This window comes from Eptatretus burgeri, chromosome 2 (genome assembly GCF_056783735.1).
Source record: "Eptatretus burgeri isolate ZD-2024b chromosome 2, Ebu_testis_v1, whole genome shotgun sequence".
NCBI lineage: Eukaryota > Metazoa > Chordata > Myxini > Myxiniformes > Myxinidae > Eptatretus > Eptatretus burgeri.
In genome coordinates, this window is record NC_140962.1 from 131,538,289 (window position 1) to 131,560,381 (window position 22,093).

The window sequence follows — 22,093 nt, forward strand, 5'->3', positions numbered from 1 at the left end:
CACACACACACACACATAAAGACACACAAACATAAAGACACACACATAAAGACATATAAAGACACACAAACATAAAGACACACACATATAAAGACACACACACATAAAGACACACACAAAAAGACACACACACACACACACATAAAGACACACACATAAAGACACATAAAAACACACAAACATAAAGACACACACATATAAAGACACACACACATAAAGACACACACAAAAAGACACACACACACATAAAGACACACACATAAAGACACATAAAGACACACAAACATAAAGACACACACATATAAAGACACACACACATAAAGACACACACAAAAAGACACACACACACACACATAAAGACACACACAGAAACACACACAGAAACACACTCATACATAAAGACACACACATACACAAAAACACACACACTTAAAGACACACACGCACAAAAACACACACGCATAAAGACACATAGAAACACACACACACACACACACACACACACACACACACACACACACACACACACATAAAGACACACATATAAAGACACACACATAGAAACACACACATAAAGACATACATATAAAGACACACACATAGAAACACACACATAAAGACATACATATAAAGACACACACATAGAAACACACACATACATACAAAGACACATACACACACAGAAACACACATAGGAAGCGTGCACATAAAGACGCACATACACGTAAACACACACACACACATACATAAACACACACACACACACACAAACACATAGAAACACATGGAAAAACACACATACATCTCGTTTTTGGCTCACCTGGTAGTAATCCCGGAGAGCTTATGGGATTGCACGTCGTCCGTCCGCTCATCCATCCACAAATATTTTCAACTTCTTCTCTGAAACTACACATACGATTTCAGTGAAATTTTACCACAATGTTCATCACTGTGGATGTGCCAAAAAATTTTCATCACATTAAAAAAAATCGGGCCCTCGGGGCATCTACGGGGGGTTGCCCCCCCCCACCCCCAAAATATGTATTTGCTTTCTTCTCAGAAACTACAGATGCAATTCTGATGAAACTTGACCATGGCCTTCATCACTCATGATGTACCAAAGTTTGTTCGCGGCATTAGAAAATTTGGGGTCTGAGGAGGTCTATGGAGGGAGTTTAGGGGGTGTTGCCCCCTAAAGAGCTATTTGCTTTCCCAGAAACGACATAGTTATATATTTTGTGGGTCATCCATGCCGGCAGTGGTTCCCCGGCTTATCTTGTGCAGCCACTACTCGCTGATGCCCGGGGGTATTGCCCCTATGTTTTCATTTTTTGTTGCTTATAATTCACACACACACACACACACACACACACACACACACACACACACACACACACACGCTAAAATAAGTTAATTTATGTTTTTAGGTTTTGAATGTAATATCCCTTTTTGTTTTTTTTGAAGTGGAGTTAAATGTTTTTAATCCAAAAGCATAAACTGTGAGTTTTTTTTATGGATTTGACTCAGCCAAAATAATTTTGCCTTGCACTGAAATTCATCTCTTTCTCTCCCTCAACAGGTTTGATGGAAACTTGTCATAGCAACCGTGTGGTACGCTTGCGTCCACGCCCACCACGCCGTCCACGTCACAGCAACAGTAGCAATGAAGAGGGTGGTTACCATGGGAGCATTGTTTACAACAGCGGTCTCATCAGCAGCAGTGACCGTCGCAGTCATGATGGCCGCCGTCGTTCCGATGGCAATCGTGACGTCCGTAACAGTTTGCAACAAAACCGTGTTACCCCTGGCACCGGTTTCAACAGCAACTGCGATGGCCATAGAAATAGCTTCCATGGCAACCACGATGCCAATCAGGATGATTTTCACACTGAAGGTGATGCCAATAGCAACAGTTGCCAAAGTTCACTTCGACCAATAACGGAATTTAGTCGTTCCCGGTGGTCACATGGGGTGAACCTTGCCAGCGGCGGTGGAGTTACGGGCGGTGAGGGGATAATTAGTGGTGGGGAGCAAGAGGGAGCCACGGAGCTTGGCGCTGGGGTTCAAACCCCGACCGTTAAGCAGAGAGGCCTCTGGTGGAACGAGACGTCGGTGTAGAATTAAAGGGAAGGTAAGAAAAGGGAACGAACGATGGATTCTCCGCTAATCGTCTAATGCAGTGTAGCAACGGTACCGGATTAACACTTGATTCCTTGCTTCTTCATTCTTGGTACTTTATCTATTTTATATTGTTAATGTTTATTAAATATGTTTTTTTTTTTTTAGAACGTTTTGAAAACACTTTTGTACATTGACGTTAGCGAACGATTAAAAAATCTTTTTCATAAACTGTTTTGTGTTGATTTATCACCATTAAAAAAAAAAGTTATTTCCTAAGATTAAAAAAACAAGTTTTTCCTAAAAAAAAAAACTCTCTTTAGAAAATACTCTTGATTTGGAAAAAAAAAACATTATGTTGTTCAAGGTTGTTGGATTGGAAATGGATAGTTCAACAATTTTTAACCTCCGCCATCTTCAAAGATGGATCGAGGTTACTGTTTTCACCCCTTTCTGTTTGTTTGTTTGTTTGTTTGTGAACATTATTATGGAAAAACTCCTCGACGGATTTCGACGAAACTTGGTGGGGGGGTTAGGTCTGGTCCAAGGATCATGCCATTAAATTTTGGACTTGGTCCCTCCCCCCCCGCCTGCCCCGAAAAAAAATTGAGAATTTTTTTTTTTTGCATTTCTGCATGTTTTAAGTGATTTCCAACCCCCCCAAAAAATATTGTTAACCCCCCCAAAAATAGAGAATTTTTTTTGCATTTCTACATGTAAGTGATTTCCAACCCCCTCTCCCCAAAAAATTGTTGGAGAAAAAAAATTTTTTTTTTTTGCATTTCTACATGTTTTAAGTGATTTCCAACCCCCCCCAAAAAAATTGTTACCCCCCCCAAAAAAGAAAAATTTTTTTTGCATTTCTACATGTTTTAAGTGATTTCCAACCCCCCAAAAAAAATTTACCCCCCCCAAAAAAAAAGAAAAATTTTTTTTGCATTTCTACATGTTTTAAGTGATTTCCAACCCCTCCCCCAAAAAATTGTTTGAGAAAAAAAAATTTTTTTTGCATTTCTACATGTTTTAAGTGATTTCCAACCCCCCACCCCCCAAAATAATTGTTGGAGAAAAAAATTTTTGCAACTTTTTTTCAACAAAATTTCGATTTCTTTTTGCATTTCTACATGTTTTAAGTGATTTCCACCCCCCCACCCCTCAAAATAATTATTAGAGAAAAAAATTTTTGCAACTTTTTTTCAACAAAATTTCGATTTCTTTTTTTTGCATTTCTACATGTTTTAAGTGATTTCCAACCCCCCCCCCCCCCACCCAAAAAAAATGTTGGAGAAAAGAACTATAACTGTCAGCACTGTTGACATCATATTTAATGAATAAGATATAAGGTTCACTTGAGGATCCAGCAGTATTGGCGGCGGAGGTTTTGCACTCTCCCGAGTGCTCCCCCTCTAGTTGTGTTTGCAACCTAAATACTGAGGAGGGTCATCATTCGATAGGCAGGGTATGGAGTAATTGAAGGGGTATGGATAGATAGTGTACTGGGGGTACAACATGTACATCATAACAAGATGAACTCTCAAAATGGTTCCAAAGGTCCCTAGCAAGTCACAACACAATGCACTTGGGATGTGCGTTCGTTGCACAGACATGTTCCGATGTTTCAATGCAAAGGAGTATCTGCATTGTTTCTTCTCTAAGGTTTTGGTAGTGTGAACGTGTACGTCACTACTTGCATTGCACACCAGACCATGAGGAAAAGGGGGGTAAGCGAGGAAGCTGAGTAAGAATGTGAGATGCGGTGGGGGTTTGGGAGTTGGGTTGAGGAGTAAGGATTTCAAACGGATCATCACACAGATGCTTCTCCACTCATAAGAGAGTGGAGTACATGTTACAAAAACCATGTATAAATGAATACCAGACTACTCTGAAATGGACAGTATCCATGGAAATAGATGGATGATGCAGGACAGCCTCTTGAATGCAGGTTCAGTACTGCCAAAGCAGTTTCTTGGCAAGTGTTGTACTGGGTGGTTTGCCATTACCTTCCCAGCAGTAGTTAGGACAGGAATTTGTTTAGGGTTCCGGCGATAGCTCACCGACTCTTCACGAAGGACACAGTGGTGGTCCTTTAACATCCACCAACTGACATCGAGAGACGGGTCGACCGGTTTAACACCCTTCCGAGGGACTGCACACACATTGATGAATCTCCCTACTTGTGAAACACCAGGATGACAGTTTATAGCTGTGCCGGGATTCAAACCCAGACTAGACAGCTTAGAGGTAAGTGTGAGTACAAGCCCTGCATCCTGTTGGCATAAATAAGTAAATAGATTAGTTAAAGGAGCAAAAATGTCACAGTCTTGTGATTGGTGCGATGAGCCGAACCTCTCGCAAGAGTTCCTCTAGCACAGGCATTGGATGCCATATTATAGGCGACAATCCTCTATTTTCCATACTGAGCTTCCTTAACGTCCAGCGATACCCCCATCTTTTGTAACCTAAAAAAAAACCATTTTCATTTGGGTAAAGCAACGACCTGATGATAATAAAACGAGCCTGTTATTTAAATCTTGATAATGTTTTAATAAACAACATCATAATTGTTTGGTAGATAGAAACCTGCGCTTTGGTGTTACTCGTGGGCAGTGAGAGTACGTGCCTTGAACCCACCTGGGTGAAGGCGAAGGTGGCGATTAATGGCCGTAACCAGGTAACCAGCTCAGTGAGGGACCTCCTACCTCGAGGGACCTCCAGCTGCGTGGATTAAGGACAGTCGGGACATTACTGTAGCTCACAACCCTTCTTGTCTACCACGGCCCAACGCAGCAATTATCTCAGGCAGGTGATATTTCCATCGACATTCCTGCAGAATATTTTGTTGTTGATGAGGACCGACTACTCGGGCTTGGAGCACCATGTAGTTCTTGCATTAACCCCTTGTTAATCCCAAATGTAGGTTTTGTAATCCGTTGCTAATGCTGTTTGTGTTGGCGTTTTGTACTGGCTTATATGTGCGTGTGATCCCTTTTATGATATCTGCTCTCATATCCCCTCCATCAACCCCCACGTACCCCCTCCCCTCCTCTCCGCATCGTGCCCCCTCCCCGGTTGGACTTCCATCTCCGACTCCCCGGGAGGCAGGACGCAGCGAGGGCATCCATATTCCAGCATCTTTAGCAACATTTTCTTCTCTTCGATCTTTGCATCTCCATCTCTGGTAACATCAGGTGAGGCGGTTCAACCGCAATATACCCGCAACGTACCTGCTGTCCGTCCGTCTCGCTTACCCGGCGGTGTGTGCTCAGAGCCGCTGACCTTCCGCACGTTATCTTTTGCGTTCACCTGTTTGTACGTGCACCTGTCTTATGCGGCAGAAATCTTAGCGCCAGATGAACATTTGGCAACTTTGATCGAACCTCGACTGATTTGGCCACTTGGACCCAATGCGGCCACTTTTTTCTGGCAGGATGAGTGACCCCAGAACGGTGCAGGTGTTCTTGATATAAGGTCTTGATAGATAAAACGTCCTTTTTAATTCCTGTGTCTAGCTTCCTTCTATCATCGCCGAACGGCGGTACGAGTTTGGTGTCATAGCCTAACCAATGTCCAAATTTCCTCGATGGCTCGTGAGGGACCTTCCGACACGCTTTATAACTTCCACGACGACTCCATGAATGGGTTCTCCAAGCTGAGATCACTGTCTATCTATCTCATGATTTATCCTTCCTCTTCTCTTTGTGTGCACAATCCCTCCTCCACAACTCCACCCTCATCCCCATTTCCACCAACCCATCCTTCTCGAGTCCTCTTCCTACCCCTACTACGACTAACTTCTAGTGAAGACTGTCACTTATAAATCAAAGCAGAATTGAAACACTCTTCATGTGTGCATATGTAATAAATAAAAAATGCTGTTTTTGTTGTGATGAAAATTATATAATCTCTCAGCCAAGCATCATGAGAGTAGCTTGCCTCTGAAGCTTGCGCCGTTGCTTTAAATTCCGGGCAAAGTCAAATTATACAAAAGATGCTCGGCTGGATGTGCTGCTGTACGGACAGAGCACATCGTCCTTCAAAGGAAACATTAAGCAGGCTGTCCTGTCTGCTTTATGAACTTTGGACCAGTAACCCGGGCAAGTTCAAAATGTTTTATATGAAATGGAATTTTGACCACCTTGTCTCAACAAATGAGAATTTTCCTGGGCTATAACCTCTGTGTGATGACCCACCCATAAAGCTAACACATTAATGGCGATCCCACAATGGGAAATTGGATCATATCGGAACGGCATCTATCACATATTGATTGCATTCTTTCGATGACATTGCCCTTACAGATGAGATGTTTAAATTCTTTTGAACATTCCAAATTGTTTAAGTTCATGACTCCTTGTCTGGTGGGAAATGTCACGTGACAAAAATGTCGAAGCAAAATGCGACAGATCGTCTGCAAATGTTTTTTTTTTTTTTTTAAGAGTCCAGGTATTCTGTTGGAGGTGAAGAATCATTTATCAATACTGGTAGAGTACCCACCCTCCGAGCAATCTTGTCCTGAGCATGCAACACGTTCTTCTGAAACATACCTTTATTTGGGCGGTGTATAGGCAACGGACAGCTGCCCCAATAGCTCCAGAAAAGAAAAGAAAAATTAACCCGGGTTATGTGCATGAAGCAAAAACATACCTACTGTTTACAATTCAATACACCTCACAGTACTGGAAAACGTGGGGACAAGAATACTGTACTGTAAATCGTAGATACTTGTAATACCCTCTCCCACCTGGAGGTGGCGCTGTATGATACACATTTACGTAGAGAACTTGCGCCCCCCCCCCTCCCCTGACGCCCTAAGACTACCGGCAAAGATAAAAACACACCTATGCACTAATTGGGGTCATGCTGATCCGACGAAGCAAGTCTGAATGCAATCAGCCCAGAACTGTGCGAGGAGTCGCGTGACAGACAAACACACACAAACACTGGTTCGTGAATTATAGTTCGGACTCACACATTTCCTTTCAGCAATATTGGACTGTGAGAATCAATTCCAGAAAGAGATGATTTTCACTATCAAACTAGAGAGTTCATAGAACACATTACCTGCACAGTCTTGAGAAACAAGAACATGGGTGGGGTCTGCGAGCGGAAAATTTGATTGGTCGCGATGACCTAAAATGCCATAATATTTGTCCAAGTATTGCTAAACGGAAGGGTTTTGAAAGTACCAAAAGGTGATTTGTGTTGTACAGTGTTCAAGTATATAATTCAATTGAAAAAAAAATGTTTTTGAAAGTTTACTGCCATTGATGCAGCATCTTTTACACCACCTTATTTAACGCATTACATTGTTCCTTCGTGTATGTTGTTTTGTCCTTTATGACGTCCTTAAAAACGGTATGTTTCCTGTTTGGAATCATTTTCAATTTGCAGCATGAGGGGAGGGAAAGGAAGTGGAGGGGAGGGAAGACAGCGTGATGGGGAGAAGGCAGAGTGGGGGGAGAAGGAAGCATGAGAGGAGGGTAGGCAGAGTACCAGGGCATTACCGGGGTGATAAAACACACCCACAACAATGTTGTATTTTTAACCACTGTGTTCTATATAAAACCAGTTTGAAAATCTCTTCCTCCTTCTTCACTTATAATGGTGTGAGTCTCATTCAATCCTGCTTCTCATGATCGATTGGATTCAGAAAATGCTGATTCTACAACGCCTTTTAAAGCATCACAAAGCAGGTCACTCCACTTACTGGACGGGTGAGAAAAGGATACGAAACAGCAGCTGATATTTCAATAATTTATTCACACAGCTTTTAAAGGGTGAAAAAAAATTTTTATTGTTTTTTTTTTTTTTAGCAATTATGCAAAGTGTGGTATTTCCATCAATGAAGCGACGGGTAGGTAAGCCTTTTTGCTATTTCAAACCACAAATGCGAGGGTGTGTGTAGCATTGAGATTCTCATGTGTGTACTATTTGTCAACATCTTTACAGCGGTGGAGGAATTCTGGGAAGGGTTTGAAACAGCAACGGGCTTACCTTGGGTAGCCGTTCATGGTTGCTTTATGCAGCTTCTTTGGCTGCAAGAGCATGGGGGGAGTCGATTTATTTATTTATTGAATCCAAGCCACCTGGGTTTTATTGATTAGGTGAAAGCTAATTGGTGATTCCCTCCATTCACAGGTGAGAGATGTGGGTGGGTCTTTGTTTTTATATCTACTGTGTGTATAATGTATAGTATATATAGATATGTATTTGTGAATGATATACCACTAACTGTGATTGGTGAGGATGCCACATTGTATCTGGAACCTACGAGTGCCGTCTGCTACATGGACACGTGGTCTTTCACCCCCACCAATCACAACCAGGAAGCATCACCATTGTTTTAAGCAGTTGGGAGTTCTACGAATGTGATTATTGAAGTTTTCCGACTTGGACAAATGCCGTGATGATACTGTCACGACTGCAAATCCCGAATGGCCTTAAGCAGTGAAATATGCTAAGGTCAAATTCTGTCACCAAGCAGATGAAAAGCGAAGCTACCGACTACTTTCGACCTTATTGTTGCTGCAGAACCGAGGTATTATCTCTTTTCTGACTCTCTAATCTTTCATCATCAGTTCAGCTTCCACCCTAGCTATTCTGACTCCACTCTGTTCAGAACAGTCAGTCATCAGCTCTCTGGAACCACTCTTTCAACGCGGAAAACTCCCAAGCTCTCATTGTGTCCCTCCATCAGGATCAGCTGTCGAAACTCCTAGTTAACTTTCCTGACCAATGCCAAGAAGGGCTAGAATTCCTGTGGGTCCTTGGCTTCATGAACTGTCACAACCTGTCTTCGGTGGACCATATCTCTCAACTGAGTTCGAATGGACTGGACAAATTTTGGAGAAATCCTTCGGAAAAAGAGGTCGAGGCGTTTTTTGATAGAAGTTTGTAATAGGCAGGTTATTGGTAATTTGGACATACTACTTACAAATCTGGTTGATACCAAATTTTTGTTTGCATTTTTAACCTCCCAAAAAGCATAATTTAAACACTGCAAAAACGTAGGCCGGGCGTAGTGGCGTGCGCCTGTAATCCGGATACTCGGAGGCTTGGGTTGGAGGATCGCTTGAGGACAGGACTTGCGCCGGGCCGTGCTATGAGAGGGTGTAGGGCAGCCCGGAATCATGGCGAAACCCAATCCTTATCCCTGTGTCGTAAGAGGCGATCAGGGTTGCGTCAGGAAGGGCATCCGGCGTAAAACCTGTGCCAAATCAGTATGCGGATCATAACGGATGATCCACTGTGGCGACCCGTAACGGGAGCAGCCGAAAGACGAACAACAAACATTGCAAAAACGTAGTCTTGGCTTCTACTTTTGCTGCAGACAACTTAGTTTGCTCATGTTTTCATATCCAGATGCAAATTCATGGGGCAACACAAGGCAATTCAGAAAACAATTCTTTCTTTCTTTTTGTCACTATATAAACTATGGACTGTATGTTTGAAATTTGTCCAAACTCGCATGTTTAGTCGCATGTCCAACTCAATGGTAAAGAATCAGAAAATTTTATAAGTTATCATTTCTGGATCCGGATTCGGATCTTCACCAAAATCTAATTGATTCGTTCTTGTCACATACCCAACCGGTCCACCAAATTTTGGCCGAATCCGTCCACAACTTTTTGAGACATCATGTTCACAAGAAAACAAACAGATGCGGGTGAAAACATAACCTCCATCCATCTTCGGTGGCAGGGGGAGAAGCTACAACCCATCCTCTCTCATCCCATCTTCTCTAGTGTAGGCAGATCTGGATCTGGACAGTGAGCTTGTTTCCAGATCATAGTTTGGTAATGCACTCACATAATGTGAAATTGCATAGCATTGCTCTTTGGTGGTATGGCAGCGAGCCATGTCTCCAAAGTCAATATGCTCCTACATTCAAATTTCTCTTGAAGTTGCCCATCACCAAGGCCAGCAAGATGGATATGGTGGTTGATGAACATCTTACAGGCAAATTGCTTTGTGTGGTTGCATATGAAACATGTGGTGTCACATCCTGTCAGTGCATGGAAATGCAGGAGTGATGGTGTGGCCCCAGGAGGCAGCTGATCAAAGATGTCCTTCATGGGGATATACTTTGGTTTCTTTGCTCTCCCTGACATCATCCATCCATTTTGGCATGAGAAACGATGATGATGATGTGACACCAACAGTGGAAGTACATCCGTCTCTCTTGCACGCAAAATAACAGCATGAGCAATGTATCACCCTCTTTGTATGTGGCGGTAATATCTCACAGATCAGTGGATATCTGTGATGACTGCACTTCCCGTTCATCAGCAAATCCCCCTGTGACGACAATCTCCCCGTCAGATGGTGACTTTGCTATCGGCTGTTTGGATCGAAACCTTGCCAGGTCGGCCTGTTTTCAGGCAAAGCTGGGTAGTTTGGCCAGCTAAAGGGAAGAGGCATTTTTCGCCCCTCAGTGATGCGCCAATTTGGTCGAGTGCTCTTGTTGTATCGCTTTGTAGTACCAGTCTTGATGGATTCTTCCTGATATCTGTCCAAACCAACATATATTCGCCTGTATGACAGACTAGCATGTAACAATGAAGTTGTGAATATAACTTTCAAAGTCACCAAATGTATTTGCTCCAGTTGGCTTGCCAAGAGCAACAACGAGTGCCTGACAATCTTTGACTCGAGAGGATGGCACACATCGGAGTTCAATGGTTTGAGGGCAATCGATATCTACTGTGTATGTCTGCCAGCACAGATTTATTGCCAGTTCTCAATGACTCATTCATCTCTGTGAGTGATAATGGCACCTTCATTAAATACATGCTGGAGGTCAACCCTGCAGCCAGCTTCATTGGCAATGATTAGGCGTAAGAGGACACTTCTATCAGCTTCCAAGATTATGCGTTTATCCTGATCTTTACTGTCGCTTACCACGTCATACAAACTTTCAAAAGTGGGAGCATTCTTCCTTGGTGTCGTGGCATGGAATGGAACTGCTGGTGATTCTCCCTTTTTTTTTTTTTTTTACAACCAGTCTTTCTTCAACAAATTTGTCCTAAAAAAATCTGTTCTGCTGCTCTTGCACTTCCTCTCTCTGCCCTTTTCACCCGATCATTTGCTCTAGGTCACCTTCCATCTCCTTGGAAATCAGCAAACATCACTGCATGACATAAAAAAAGGAGCAAAAACTCGAAGTAAGCTGATGGGTCTGCAGCTTCGGGGATCATTCAAGAGCAAGGTCATGGAATCCATACGAAATCCTTCCTTTTCTCCAATGGTCTCATCTCGGATCACCAATTTGGTTTCAGACCAGGTCACTCTACCTTGGACGTGCTGCTTCTCCTCAGCCAACAATGGATGGAGGCCCTCAGTGTCAGACATGAGATCAGGGTGGTCTCTCTGGATCATATCTCATGATTTTGATACAGTCGAGCATCCTGCCGTACTCTCCAAACTCTCTGCCTGTGTATACAAGGCCAACTCCACACATGGCTTACTGAGTTCCTCTACTCTCGTAGCCAACGTGTGGATCTCAACGGAATCCTTTAATCTCCTCTCCCTATCAAGGCTGCACCACCTCAAGGCAGTGTTCTCAGCCCAATCCTATTCCTGATCTTCATTAATGATCTCTGACTCTCTGGACGATCCTCTTTATCTATTTGCTGATGACTCCACCCTCTGCCCTGACATCCCTCATCCTATTTTACAGGCAGGTCGCAGCCTCTTCCCTCTCTTCAGACCTTGACAAAAATCACAAGCTGGTCAAACACTTGGAACACGTCTTTCAATCCTGATCAATCTCACACTCTCACTATCCGTTTCCAAAAGGACCATCTGGCAAAACCTCCTATCTACTTTCTTAACAATCCTCTCAGTCATTCAAACTCCTGGGTCTCACTGTCAGCCATGATTGTATTTCGGCAAACTACATCTCAAAGTTGGCCTCCAAATCCAGCCACCGACTCGGCATCCTCCATCATACAAAGTCCTTCCTTGGCACTCCTGAACTTCTATCCACATACAAGGCCTTCATCGGCATCTCGATAGAGTACTGACCTTCCCTCTGGAATGGCTCCCTTGCCTCACATGTTGCTCACCTTGACACCATGGAAACCTAGGCCTTCAAGATTATTGGAATCTCCTGCGATGAAGCTGAGTCTATACATGGGTGAAATTCGCACATTCTTTGACACCCCCATCCTCTCCGCGACCTCCGGAGAGTTACACCTTGGCGAAGGGCGTTTGGGAGGAGGACAGCATGTGGAGAGGGAAGGCTTTCACTTTCACTTCTATAACTTCACCATTGTAGACTGGTTGGTGGTCTTGCTGTTTTCCATTGCCTCCTTTACTGGTCTTGCACCCTCTGCTCTTTCTGTGCTTTGTGCCCCCCTACTCCCCCCCCCCCCTCCCAGGTTTCTGCAGGGCATACATGGTCCACCATGAATCCCCTTCTGGTGAAACTACCTAAATCCAGGCTCCATGCTCACCTCCACTGATTCGTTCCTCTTTTTCCCTACCAACTTCCACATCCTCTTCAATCTCATCCTTCTCTCCAGGTCTTCAAGACAGCTGTTCACTACCGTCTCAGATCGTCCCCAATCCAAAACCATTATCTTTATTACCTTCGTTGACCCCACGCAAATCCCTCCTTCCAAATTTTCAGTTTTCTCTCCTGTATCCATCTTGTCTACCCTCTCCTGCTCCTCATTCCTCCCCACACCCATTGTTTATCCAAGTCACCCTCTATGTCAGCCTTCAACTCTGCTGTTGGTGTTTCCCCCCCCCCCCCTCTTTCTACTGTTCTTTTTACATCCTGTTACACCCTGATCCATTTAGTGTAGTAGCGAGCCTCGACTGTGTATAAAAAATGCTTCAAGACTGCTTTCCAAGTTCTTTGGCATTCAGAAAGGAACCTTGAATTGTATCAGTGGCTAGAATCTTTGTAGCAATGTTGTAAAGAGAAGTGGGGTGAACCTCAGGTGCGAAGACATTGAACTGCTGCAAGGCAGTGAACAGTGAATCCTCGTCTTCTTGGTCACATTTCTGTCTCCCTGGCTTAGTTTTATTGTGTGTATGGCTGTCTTCAGAGCACACTTGGAACAACTGCATGGGTGTCTGCAGAAATGTTTCACTGGAAATTGTCGGAAAGAGTCTACCTGCTGAGTGCAGTGGTTGTCTTAGTTATCCCTACTATACCTCCTCCCCCTTTTCCTGTGCCATTCAGCCACCCCTGGTCATGGTCAGCTACCTGGTTGAACTTCAACTACCCTGGTTGAACTTCTGGGATGATCGTTTGGCAGCAAAGTTCCCCTGCTGGAACTCATGCAACACTTCTTCTGGGAGTTGGTGCATCTCTGCCAGAGTTGTACCAATCATACCTATGGAAATAAGGTGTCATGCAGCTGAAACTCTATAGACGAAGATCCCAAAGTCCATCACATGGGGTATGCACGAACACGAGAAGGATTGAGACCGTCTCCATGTAGTTCCTTCCACCAGAAAGTGGAAGTTGATATTCTTCTCTCCACTTTGCTTTGTGAATGCATGCAGCAACTCTTGAAATCTTGGGCTCTTCAGAAACATTGCACGAATCTCAATGTCATCAGGTTTGTTTGAGACATTATATATCTAATCATCAGATTGTTGGCAGAATGTCAGAAGAATTACTATCAGCAGTCTCCACTGTATTTGCAGAATTGTTTTGTGATCCACATTGGTTTTTTTTTGTATGCCTTTCCTTTCAGGACTTGTTCAGTTGTATTGGGACCGAAGATGCCACTTTCTACCCATGCTTCTGCCAGTCCTGACACACTTATGTGCTTTCCAATAGCCTACAGGAAGCATGTTGATGAGTGGAGACTTCCCCGAGACGTGGAATGATCTTGTGTTGGTTATTCTGGGAGAGCTCATTTAAGCTCTACTAGGCTTACAATACAGAGCCTGATCCACTGTTATGGCTGCATACTGCTGACCAGTGTGTGATAATACTTCCATACACCTCTTTCCTACTGTATTTAAGATATCAAGTTAATGGGCCGGTGCTTGAATGATTGGCATGTATCCAATTGTTTTTACTTCTGGATCATTATTGGCTCATTTTTTTTCGAATGCTGTCCATCCAGTCTTCATCGTGGACTTCATCGTTGCATCGTGAAAGCCAGATCAGTGGCTCGTGCACTCTGCGCAGACTGCTTCGCTTTCGCAGATATGTCAAACCATTCTCTCTCTCTCCACTTGCTTGGAGAAGACTGGGTTAATCTTGTCCATCCTCACATCAACAGGCCAAAGCTGTTCCATAGATTCAGCCACATCCAAGAAGTAGCATCATGTTTCTTTACAGGAATTATCCAGAAAACTATGGTAGCTGGTGGTGGCCATGATATGATGAGCTATATTAATAGTGCAAGTTTGTACTAAGTGACCTGTGACCTTTGCCCTGTTGACCCCCATGACCTTGATAATCCAAATTTTATTGCCCTCGCCAAAGGAGAGGGCATTGCATTTGGATCCGTTTGTCTGTCTGTTTGTTTGTTTGTCGGCACAGAACTTTAGTGTTTTTCTCTGCAACGGCTTGTCGGATTGAGACAAATTTTTCACCATTGGTGTGACTACTCATGTAGAATATATTATTGATAATTATGACATCATACATCACATGTTGTGGAGCCATGTTGGAAAAAGGGAAAAACTTTGGACCTCTGTATCTCTGAAACCGCACCAAGGGAAAAATTTAAGCTTGGTACATAGCAAATACTCCTCTTGGGGAATGAGTGTGATTTTTTTTTAATGACGTCATAGGTGCCTTCGTTATGATGTCATAATTGCATATGTAGAACGCTACATCTGATCAGTATGAAAAATTTTGAGGGTCATCGAGGGATAAAATGATCCACAGAAAAAAATTGATGACATCATCGGTCATAAGATTCGGCGGCCATATTGTTTAAAAAAAAATCTCTAAAGGGGCTGAACAGATTAGGGCAAAACATTACACATATGACTGCCTATCCATCAGGAACAAAAGGTTCACCCATGTGATGTCATCGGTCACATGGTTTGACAGCCATATTGGATTTACCATAAAACCTATAAAAATCTCCAGAACGGCTAGACAGATTGGGGGGGAACTTCACATAAATGTTCCCCAGGCCATGAGTGTACAAGTTTGTTAAGGAATAATGTATAGGTCACATGATTTGGCAGCCATATTGGATTGAAGAAAATATTAAATAATGTTTTTTTCTGGAACTGATTAATCAATCGACTTGAAACTTCACAATCATCATCTAATAGTGATGGGGAATACATGTTTTAAGTTTAAACTTGATCGGATGCATGGTCTGGAAGGCAAAAGTTTTTTTCAAATTGTTTTTTTTTGTTGTTGAATTAGGCTCATTTGGCTGTGCCTGAATGGGTTCGAGGGTGGAGGAGTAGCAACTGAAATGTGAATCCCATCCAGGTTCCTCCTGATGACTTCATCTTTGCTTTTTTTTCTTGTTTGGGTTCCTTCTGATTACTCCAATGCAGGACAATTTGGTCTTCCATTTGATTTGAATTGAACTTATTTTAATCCCATTCTAAATTCAATTGAATAATAATGAACAACGTCATGGGGCAGGGTCAGGTGTCCGATAAAAGCGGGACGTCTTGGTACTCATTCACCACTGCCAGCAGTTATAAAGTGGCAGTTATAATTATGTCTCATTAATTATGTAACATCAGTACAGAAACGCCACACAAAAGTCCTGGCGAGGTTCTACAATCTCTGATTGCGCTTTTTCTTGTTTTGACTGCAGATGGCAGTATTGTACTGTAAACTGCCTGGTGAGATTTGTGAAGGTGCTGGAACGTTCTCAGATAAAACTTCTAGTATGGACGAGAATCACGTTTGCTGAAGGCATGGGATTGTTCTGTGATACTATATAAACCCGTGAGGGGAGGTGTAGAGAGACGGATGACATGTGACAAGAAGTGCGTTTTGATAGTCCCCGTGCTCGATTTAACTCTGAAGAGTTAAATTAATTATGTCTCATTAATTACGTAACACACCAGTACGCAAACGCCACACAAAATACACCACACAAAACTACACAAACACCACACAAAACAAGTCCTGGCGAGGGTCTGCAATCTCTGATTGCTCTTTTTAGGTCATCTCTTCGAGCATGACCTAATAATATGGGTGTAGATGTCCTTCAATCTGTCCGTCTGTCCATCCGTCCGTCCGTTTCGAAAATGACGATTTTCCAATTCGATCTCCTCCGCCATTTCTCAAGCGATCTTGAATTTGATTGTAGCAAATGAATCTATGGGACAATATCTAAATTTTGATCAGGCCGGATTTTCGATATTCGCTTTCGTTTTCGTGTCACGTGACTTCAAAGTTGGCAAAAAATGCGAAAATGACGATTTTCATGTGAAAATGACGATATTCAAAATCTATTTCCTCCTACATTTCTCAAGCGATCTTGAATTTGATTGTGGCATATGAATCTATGGGACAATATCTAAATTTGGTTGGGCCGGATTTTCAATATTCGCTTTTGTTTTAGTGTCACGTGACTTCAAATTTGGCAAAAAATGTGAAAATGACGATTTTCAAAATCTATCTCCTCCTACATTTCTCAAGTAATCTTGAATTTGATTGTGGCATATGAATCTATGGGACAATATCTAAATTTGGTTGGGCCGGATTTTCGATATTCACTTTCGTTTTCGTGTCACGTGACTTCAAATTTGGCAAAAAAATGCGAAAATGACGATTTTCATGTGAAAATGACGATTTTCAAAATCTATCTCCTACATTTCTCAAGCGATCTTGAATTTGATTGTGGCATGTGAATCTATGGGACAATATCTAAATTTGGTCGGGCCGGATTTTCGATATTCGCTTTCGTGTCACGTGACTTCAAATTTGGCAAAAAATGCGAAAATGACGATTTTCAAATTCTATCTCCTCCGCCATTTCTCAAGCGATCTTGAATTTGATTGTAGCAAATGAATCTATGGGACAATATCTAAATTTTGATCGGGCCGGATTTTCGATATTCGTTTTCGTTTTCGTGTCACGTGACTTCAAAGTTGGCAAAAAATGCGAAAATGACGATATTCAAAATCTATCTCCTCCTACATTTCTCAAACGATCTTGAATCTGATTGTGGCATGTGAATCTATGGGACAATATCTAAATTTGGTCAGGCCGGATTTTCAATATTCGCTTTTGTTTTCGTGTCACGTGACTTCAAATTTGGCAAAAAATGTGAAAATGACGATTTTCAAAATCTATCTCCTCCTACATTTCTCAAGCGATCTTGAATTTGATTGTGGCATATGAATCTATGGGACAATATCTAAATTTGGTCGGGCCGGATTTTCAATATTCGCTTTCGTGTCACGTGACTTCAAATTTGGCAAAAAATGCGAAAATGACGATTTTCAAAATCTATCTCCTCCTACATCTCTCAAGCGATCTTGAATTTGATTGTGGCATACAAATCTATGGGACAATATCTAAATTTGATCAGGCCGGATTTTCGATATTGGCTTTCGTTTTCGCGTCACGTGACTTCAAAGTTTGCAAAAACTGCCCTACCTTCAGGAGGCTATATATTTTCTCGCAGAAATGACCGTCACTCCCGCACGGGGGTAATTTTTCTTGTTTATTTTTCAATTGCAAGTGCACTGGGGTCCTTGTTTGATCTGAAAAACTGTATTGAGTGGAAGTTTGTAGAAAAAAAAGTTATCATACACATTTATAACTGAAATTATTTATTTTGGCAGTCATCTTGTTTTTTTTTTACGTGAGAGTGACCAAATAACAAAAAATTCAGCCTTGTAATGTGCTGGCAGGATGGCCGAGAGGTATGTGCAATCACCTCTAAGCTGTCTAGCCTGGGTTAGAATCCCAACCCAGCTATCAACTGCCATCCCAATGTTTCACAGGCAGGGTGATTCATCAATGTGTCTACCATCCCTCGGATAGACGTTAAACTGGGCATGCCATCTGCCGGCATGAGTTGGTGGAGGTTAAAGATCCCACGGTGTCCTCATGAATAGACGGCGAGCTATCACCGGCACCATGGCCAAATTCCAAATTCCTGCCCTAACCAGCAGAGGGCATTGCATTAGCGGCACAGCCATGCCCTCAGCCATTGATGCCAATGTGTAGCCTTGTGCTGTATACAAAAGAAGGCCAGAAACATTTTTTTTTAAACTCTGTGCACTCAAATTATCAAACTAAACACAGCATTCACTTCTATAAAAAAAAAATTCCTCATGCTTTTACTGTTTTTGAAAATGCATCCATGCTGTAAAGCTGGTTGACACCTTTATTATTTGTAGAGCCAAGACCATTCTGAGCCATGCAAAGCTCATCATTGTCCAAGCAGCCTTCATCCAAAGTACTATGCATTTATATATATATATATATATATATATATATATATATATATATATATATATATCTTGTGTTGTTTGGTCCGTGGACGTGTTCGAGGCGTCTCGATGTTGTAACTCAGTAGGGAACCTGTGAGCTTCAGTGTTACGGGTCATCACATGAGGGGGTGGTGTTGTGTTAATTAAATAGGGTTTAAAAATAAGCTTCCCCAGTACGTAATCGCCCCTCTGTGATTTTTTCCCCATGTTTTTATATTTCAAGATCGGTAATAAAGGTGGGGAACACGCCCCTAAAACCACTACAAGCGGGCAGAAAGCCCCGCCTTCAAAGGGTGACAACAGGCGGTCACGCCCCCGCGGCTGATGATTCATGGGCGTGACGTCAGAAGCGAGCTGAGCGGACAGAAGCCCCACCTTCCCGGGTTTCATGCGAGCAGGTCACCCCCCAGAGGCAGAGGATATGTAGGCATGATCGAGAGGAAGGTTGGCCTGCGCATTTTGGAGAACCGTGATCAAAGAGGAAAGGGGTTGCTGACTTTGAAGAGGCGAGAGCATTGGCTGAGTGTGCGGCGAGGACAACACGAACCTTGTATTCGTGTGGTGAAGCAGGACGCTGGCCTTTGGCTCTTGGTTGGCTCGGTGAGGACGATCGGTGCACGAAGCCGTTGCACGGGTTCTCTGAGCCTTGGTGTGGATTGCTGCTCACGGATTGCCTGGTATGCTTTTGTCCCGCAATGAGAGAAACGCCATTTTGTTACGTGCGAATAGAAGCTCCTCGATTCCAAGTTCTTCAAAGACCAGCTCTGGGCCAAGCTAAGTACAGAATAGTTGAAAGGAATGTGTGTGTGTGTGTGTGTATACATATATATAAATATGTGTATATATATATATTCTTCTTTCGGCTGCTCCCGTTAGGGGTCGCCACAGCGGATCATCCGTTATGATCCGCATAATGATTTGGGACAGGTTTTACGCCGGATGCCCTTCCTGAAGCAACCCTGGTCGCATCTTAATTAATACACCAGGGGGTTGACTCAGCCAGTCATCCTTCCGAGGTCGGCGAAATGAGTACCAGTGTACTGGGCTGGTGGTTAAAAGTCCTGGTTAAAATAGGTGTACCATATCCTTGTGTCATAAGAGGCGACCAGGGTTGCATCAGAAAGGGCATCCGGCGTAAAACATGTGCCAAATCACCATGCGGATCATATACAGCCAAACAGAATGCACATATATCAAATGCTACAAAAGAAACAATGATGCAGAGATACTACCGACTACGCGAGCACACGGCAACACTTAAACAGTTTTACTTTACAGACGGCGCCAACAACACATTTACTCAAAAGCAAAAGAAAAGGCCACCCTCAAAGACAAGGGGGGCAGACGGGGCCTGTGGGCCAATATTTGCGCGGGACCTGAAGGAGCGGTCAGGTCCGCGAGACCGGGTGGGTCCTACCCGTCTTTGTGATGAGCCGCAAATGTGGCAGCGTGGCGGTGCCCCGACTTCATGCTCCTTTGCGGGTTTCGTTGGCACTGCTTGGAGTGGGGTGGGAACGGGGCCCCCTTTTCGCACTATCTCAGCGCGGGGGAAAAAGGGGGGTGGGGAATTGTTAATGCTCTGGGGAAAGAGTATAGCTGGCTTGCTTGGGTCCCGTGATGAGTGATTCCACTGCAACCTCGTCGCCGACCACAGTCTTCCTTGCCTCGGACCTGAGCTCCTCAGACTCTTCCCCCAATTCTCCTCAGCCGTCTGCAGCAAACCACCTGGACGCCCTCGCCTCCCGACTCTACTCCGCGCTCCAACCCGACTCTGCCCAGATTCGCCTTGCGCTCGGCGATTTATAGGCCAGCAGGAGAACCCATATGCAAATTTCCGGATCAGGACGAGCTCGGGGGCGGAGCCACGCTCACCCATTGGACGGAGAAAAAGGGGCGTGAATCTCCCCTGATCCTAGAATTTGCATATCTCGATTCCACACAGACGCGCCTGGAGGCGGGGCCAAACCACCCCGCGCTTGCTGATTGGACGGATCAGAAGTGGCCGTGTAGCATTCCTGATCCAAATTCTCCTCGGAAAGGCCGCACGCATTTTGCACTCGCGGCTCGGCACGTATCTTGTACAAGCCCAGGACAGCCCGACGCTTGGTGCTCACAGGTGGTGCGGGAATGGCCGCAGAAGGAGAGAGGTGAAGGTGGTGGAGGGTTTATGGTGGTGGTTTATGGCCATGGTGCCGTTTGGAATGGCGGTGATGCGATGTTTGCGGGAGCGAGTTGTGAAGGTAAAGATCATGGCTGTTGGCGTTGTTGTTGTTGTGAAGCGGCGTTGTGGTTGGTGGTTGTTGTGTGATGGCGGTTGAGACGTGGTTGGTTCAAAATAAAGATAGAACAGAAAAACGGCTATCTCAAAGCGTCGCAGCCCGGATGGATCACATAAATTCCCTCTATACAACGGGTTTGGGCTAACTACACATGTAATTACAGAGATATCTCACCTATGGGACCTGAATGGTAGTTTGCGAATTTCCACAACCGTAACAAAAAATATATATATATATATATATATATATATATATATATATATATATATATATATATATATATATATATATATATATATATATATATATATACATATACATATACACATTTACAGGGTGGCATGAAAGTCACTTTACCCCTTCCCAGTGAAGCATTGTTCTTGAACTCTTTTAATATACACGTTTTATTGTACAGTACTTACAATGATTAATTTGTCATTGTATCTGTCTGTGCTCCATCATTCTTCTGAGTCAGTGTTTCCGCATACTTTCGTGGGCGAGGGTCGTGGGTAGAGGGGAAGAGACGGAGGGAAGTGCGAGAAATTTATCAGGGGTAAAGTAACTTTTGGGCTACCCTGTATGTATGTATGTGTATGTATGTATATATCTGTACATATTGTGGTTTCCTGCTGGCGCGTCGCTATGAGCATGATCCTCGATGAAGCAGTGGGGCCGTCTCGGCTCGATCGCCCGGAATTTACAGATCGCTGGCCCGGGTAAGCCTGGGTCGACGGGTCCTGGTAGTTTTAGGACCGAAATATGCCAATGGGGAGATCACGTGGGGTAGAGTTAATTGCCAACTTCAACTTACCTAAGTACCCACGTAATCCAGCTACCGCGGTACTTCACCCTCGGCGGAACTCGTTCGGAAGCGAGCCGCTTAAGCGGCCCGTCCCGTGTGCGGAGCCGAGCGGTGATATCGCCAAATTCCGCCGGCCCGATTATCTTGGGACCCTGGCAATGGTCGACTAATCCCTCACACGCACGGCATGCTCAGCCAATGAAGGAAACGACACGACGAGCTGAGTACATTTAACAATTGGGGTTTTTATTGCAAATAATAAGGGAATTGTTCAGGAGCACGCAAGGGAAGATTTATACCAATTAAAAAGCAAGGCAAATAATATACAGCACAGGCACTTGTGCAACTTTACTACTTACAAGACTGGTGCCACAAACAGACACACGCACACCCAGACAGAAATGGACCCCCTGGGTCTTTAATGGGACCGCCAGCCCGGAGGACAGTCGGGCTGAGGGTCAGGGTAGCTGGCTGGCTACCTTGCCACGAA

At 43.7% G+C, this 22,093-nt stretch overlaps 2 protein-coding genes across 13 annotated transcripts in view; both read left to right on the forward strand.

Moving 5' to 3' along the window:
* LOC147033154 (adhesion G protein-coupled receptor A2-like) overlaps nucleotides 1-2,349 on the forward strand; it is a 112,546-nt gene extending 110,197 nt beyond the window's left edge. For all 5 annotated transcript variants that reach the window (XM_085871251.1, XM_085871252.1, XM_085871253.1 and 2 more), the window contains one exon: nucleotides 1,580-2,349. In XM_085871251.1, coding sequence (XP_085727377.1) covers nucleotides 1,580-2,118 — 539 coding nt within the window. In that variant the 3' untranslated portion in view covers nucleotides 2,119-2,349. The remainder of the gene's footprint in view (nucleotides 1-1,579) is intronic.
* The window catches only part of LOC147033156 (neuronal vesicle trafficking-associated protein 1-like), a 43,184-nt gene continuing 23,092 nt past the window's right edge, over nucleotides 2,002-22,093 (forward strand). Inside the window, exons 1-2 of one of the 8 annotated variants that reach the window (XM_085871261.1) lie at nucleotides 2,089-2,131; nucleotides 5,221-5,306. Coding sequence is in view for 1 of the 8 variants with exons in the window: in XM_085871258.1 (XP_085727384.1) it covers nucleotides 5,030-5,031; nucleotides 5,221-5,306 (88 nt within the window). In the remaining 7 variants the exon portion in view is untranslated. The other 7 variants (XM_085871262.1, XM_085871263.1, XM_085871259.1 and 4 more) reach the window with 7 other exon arrangements.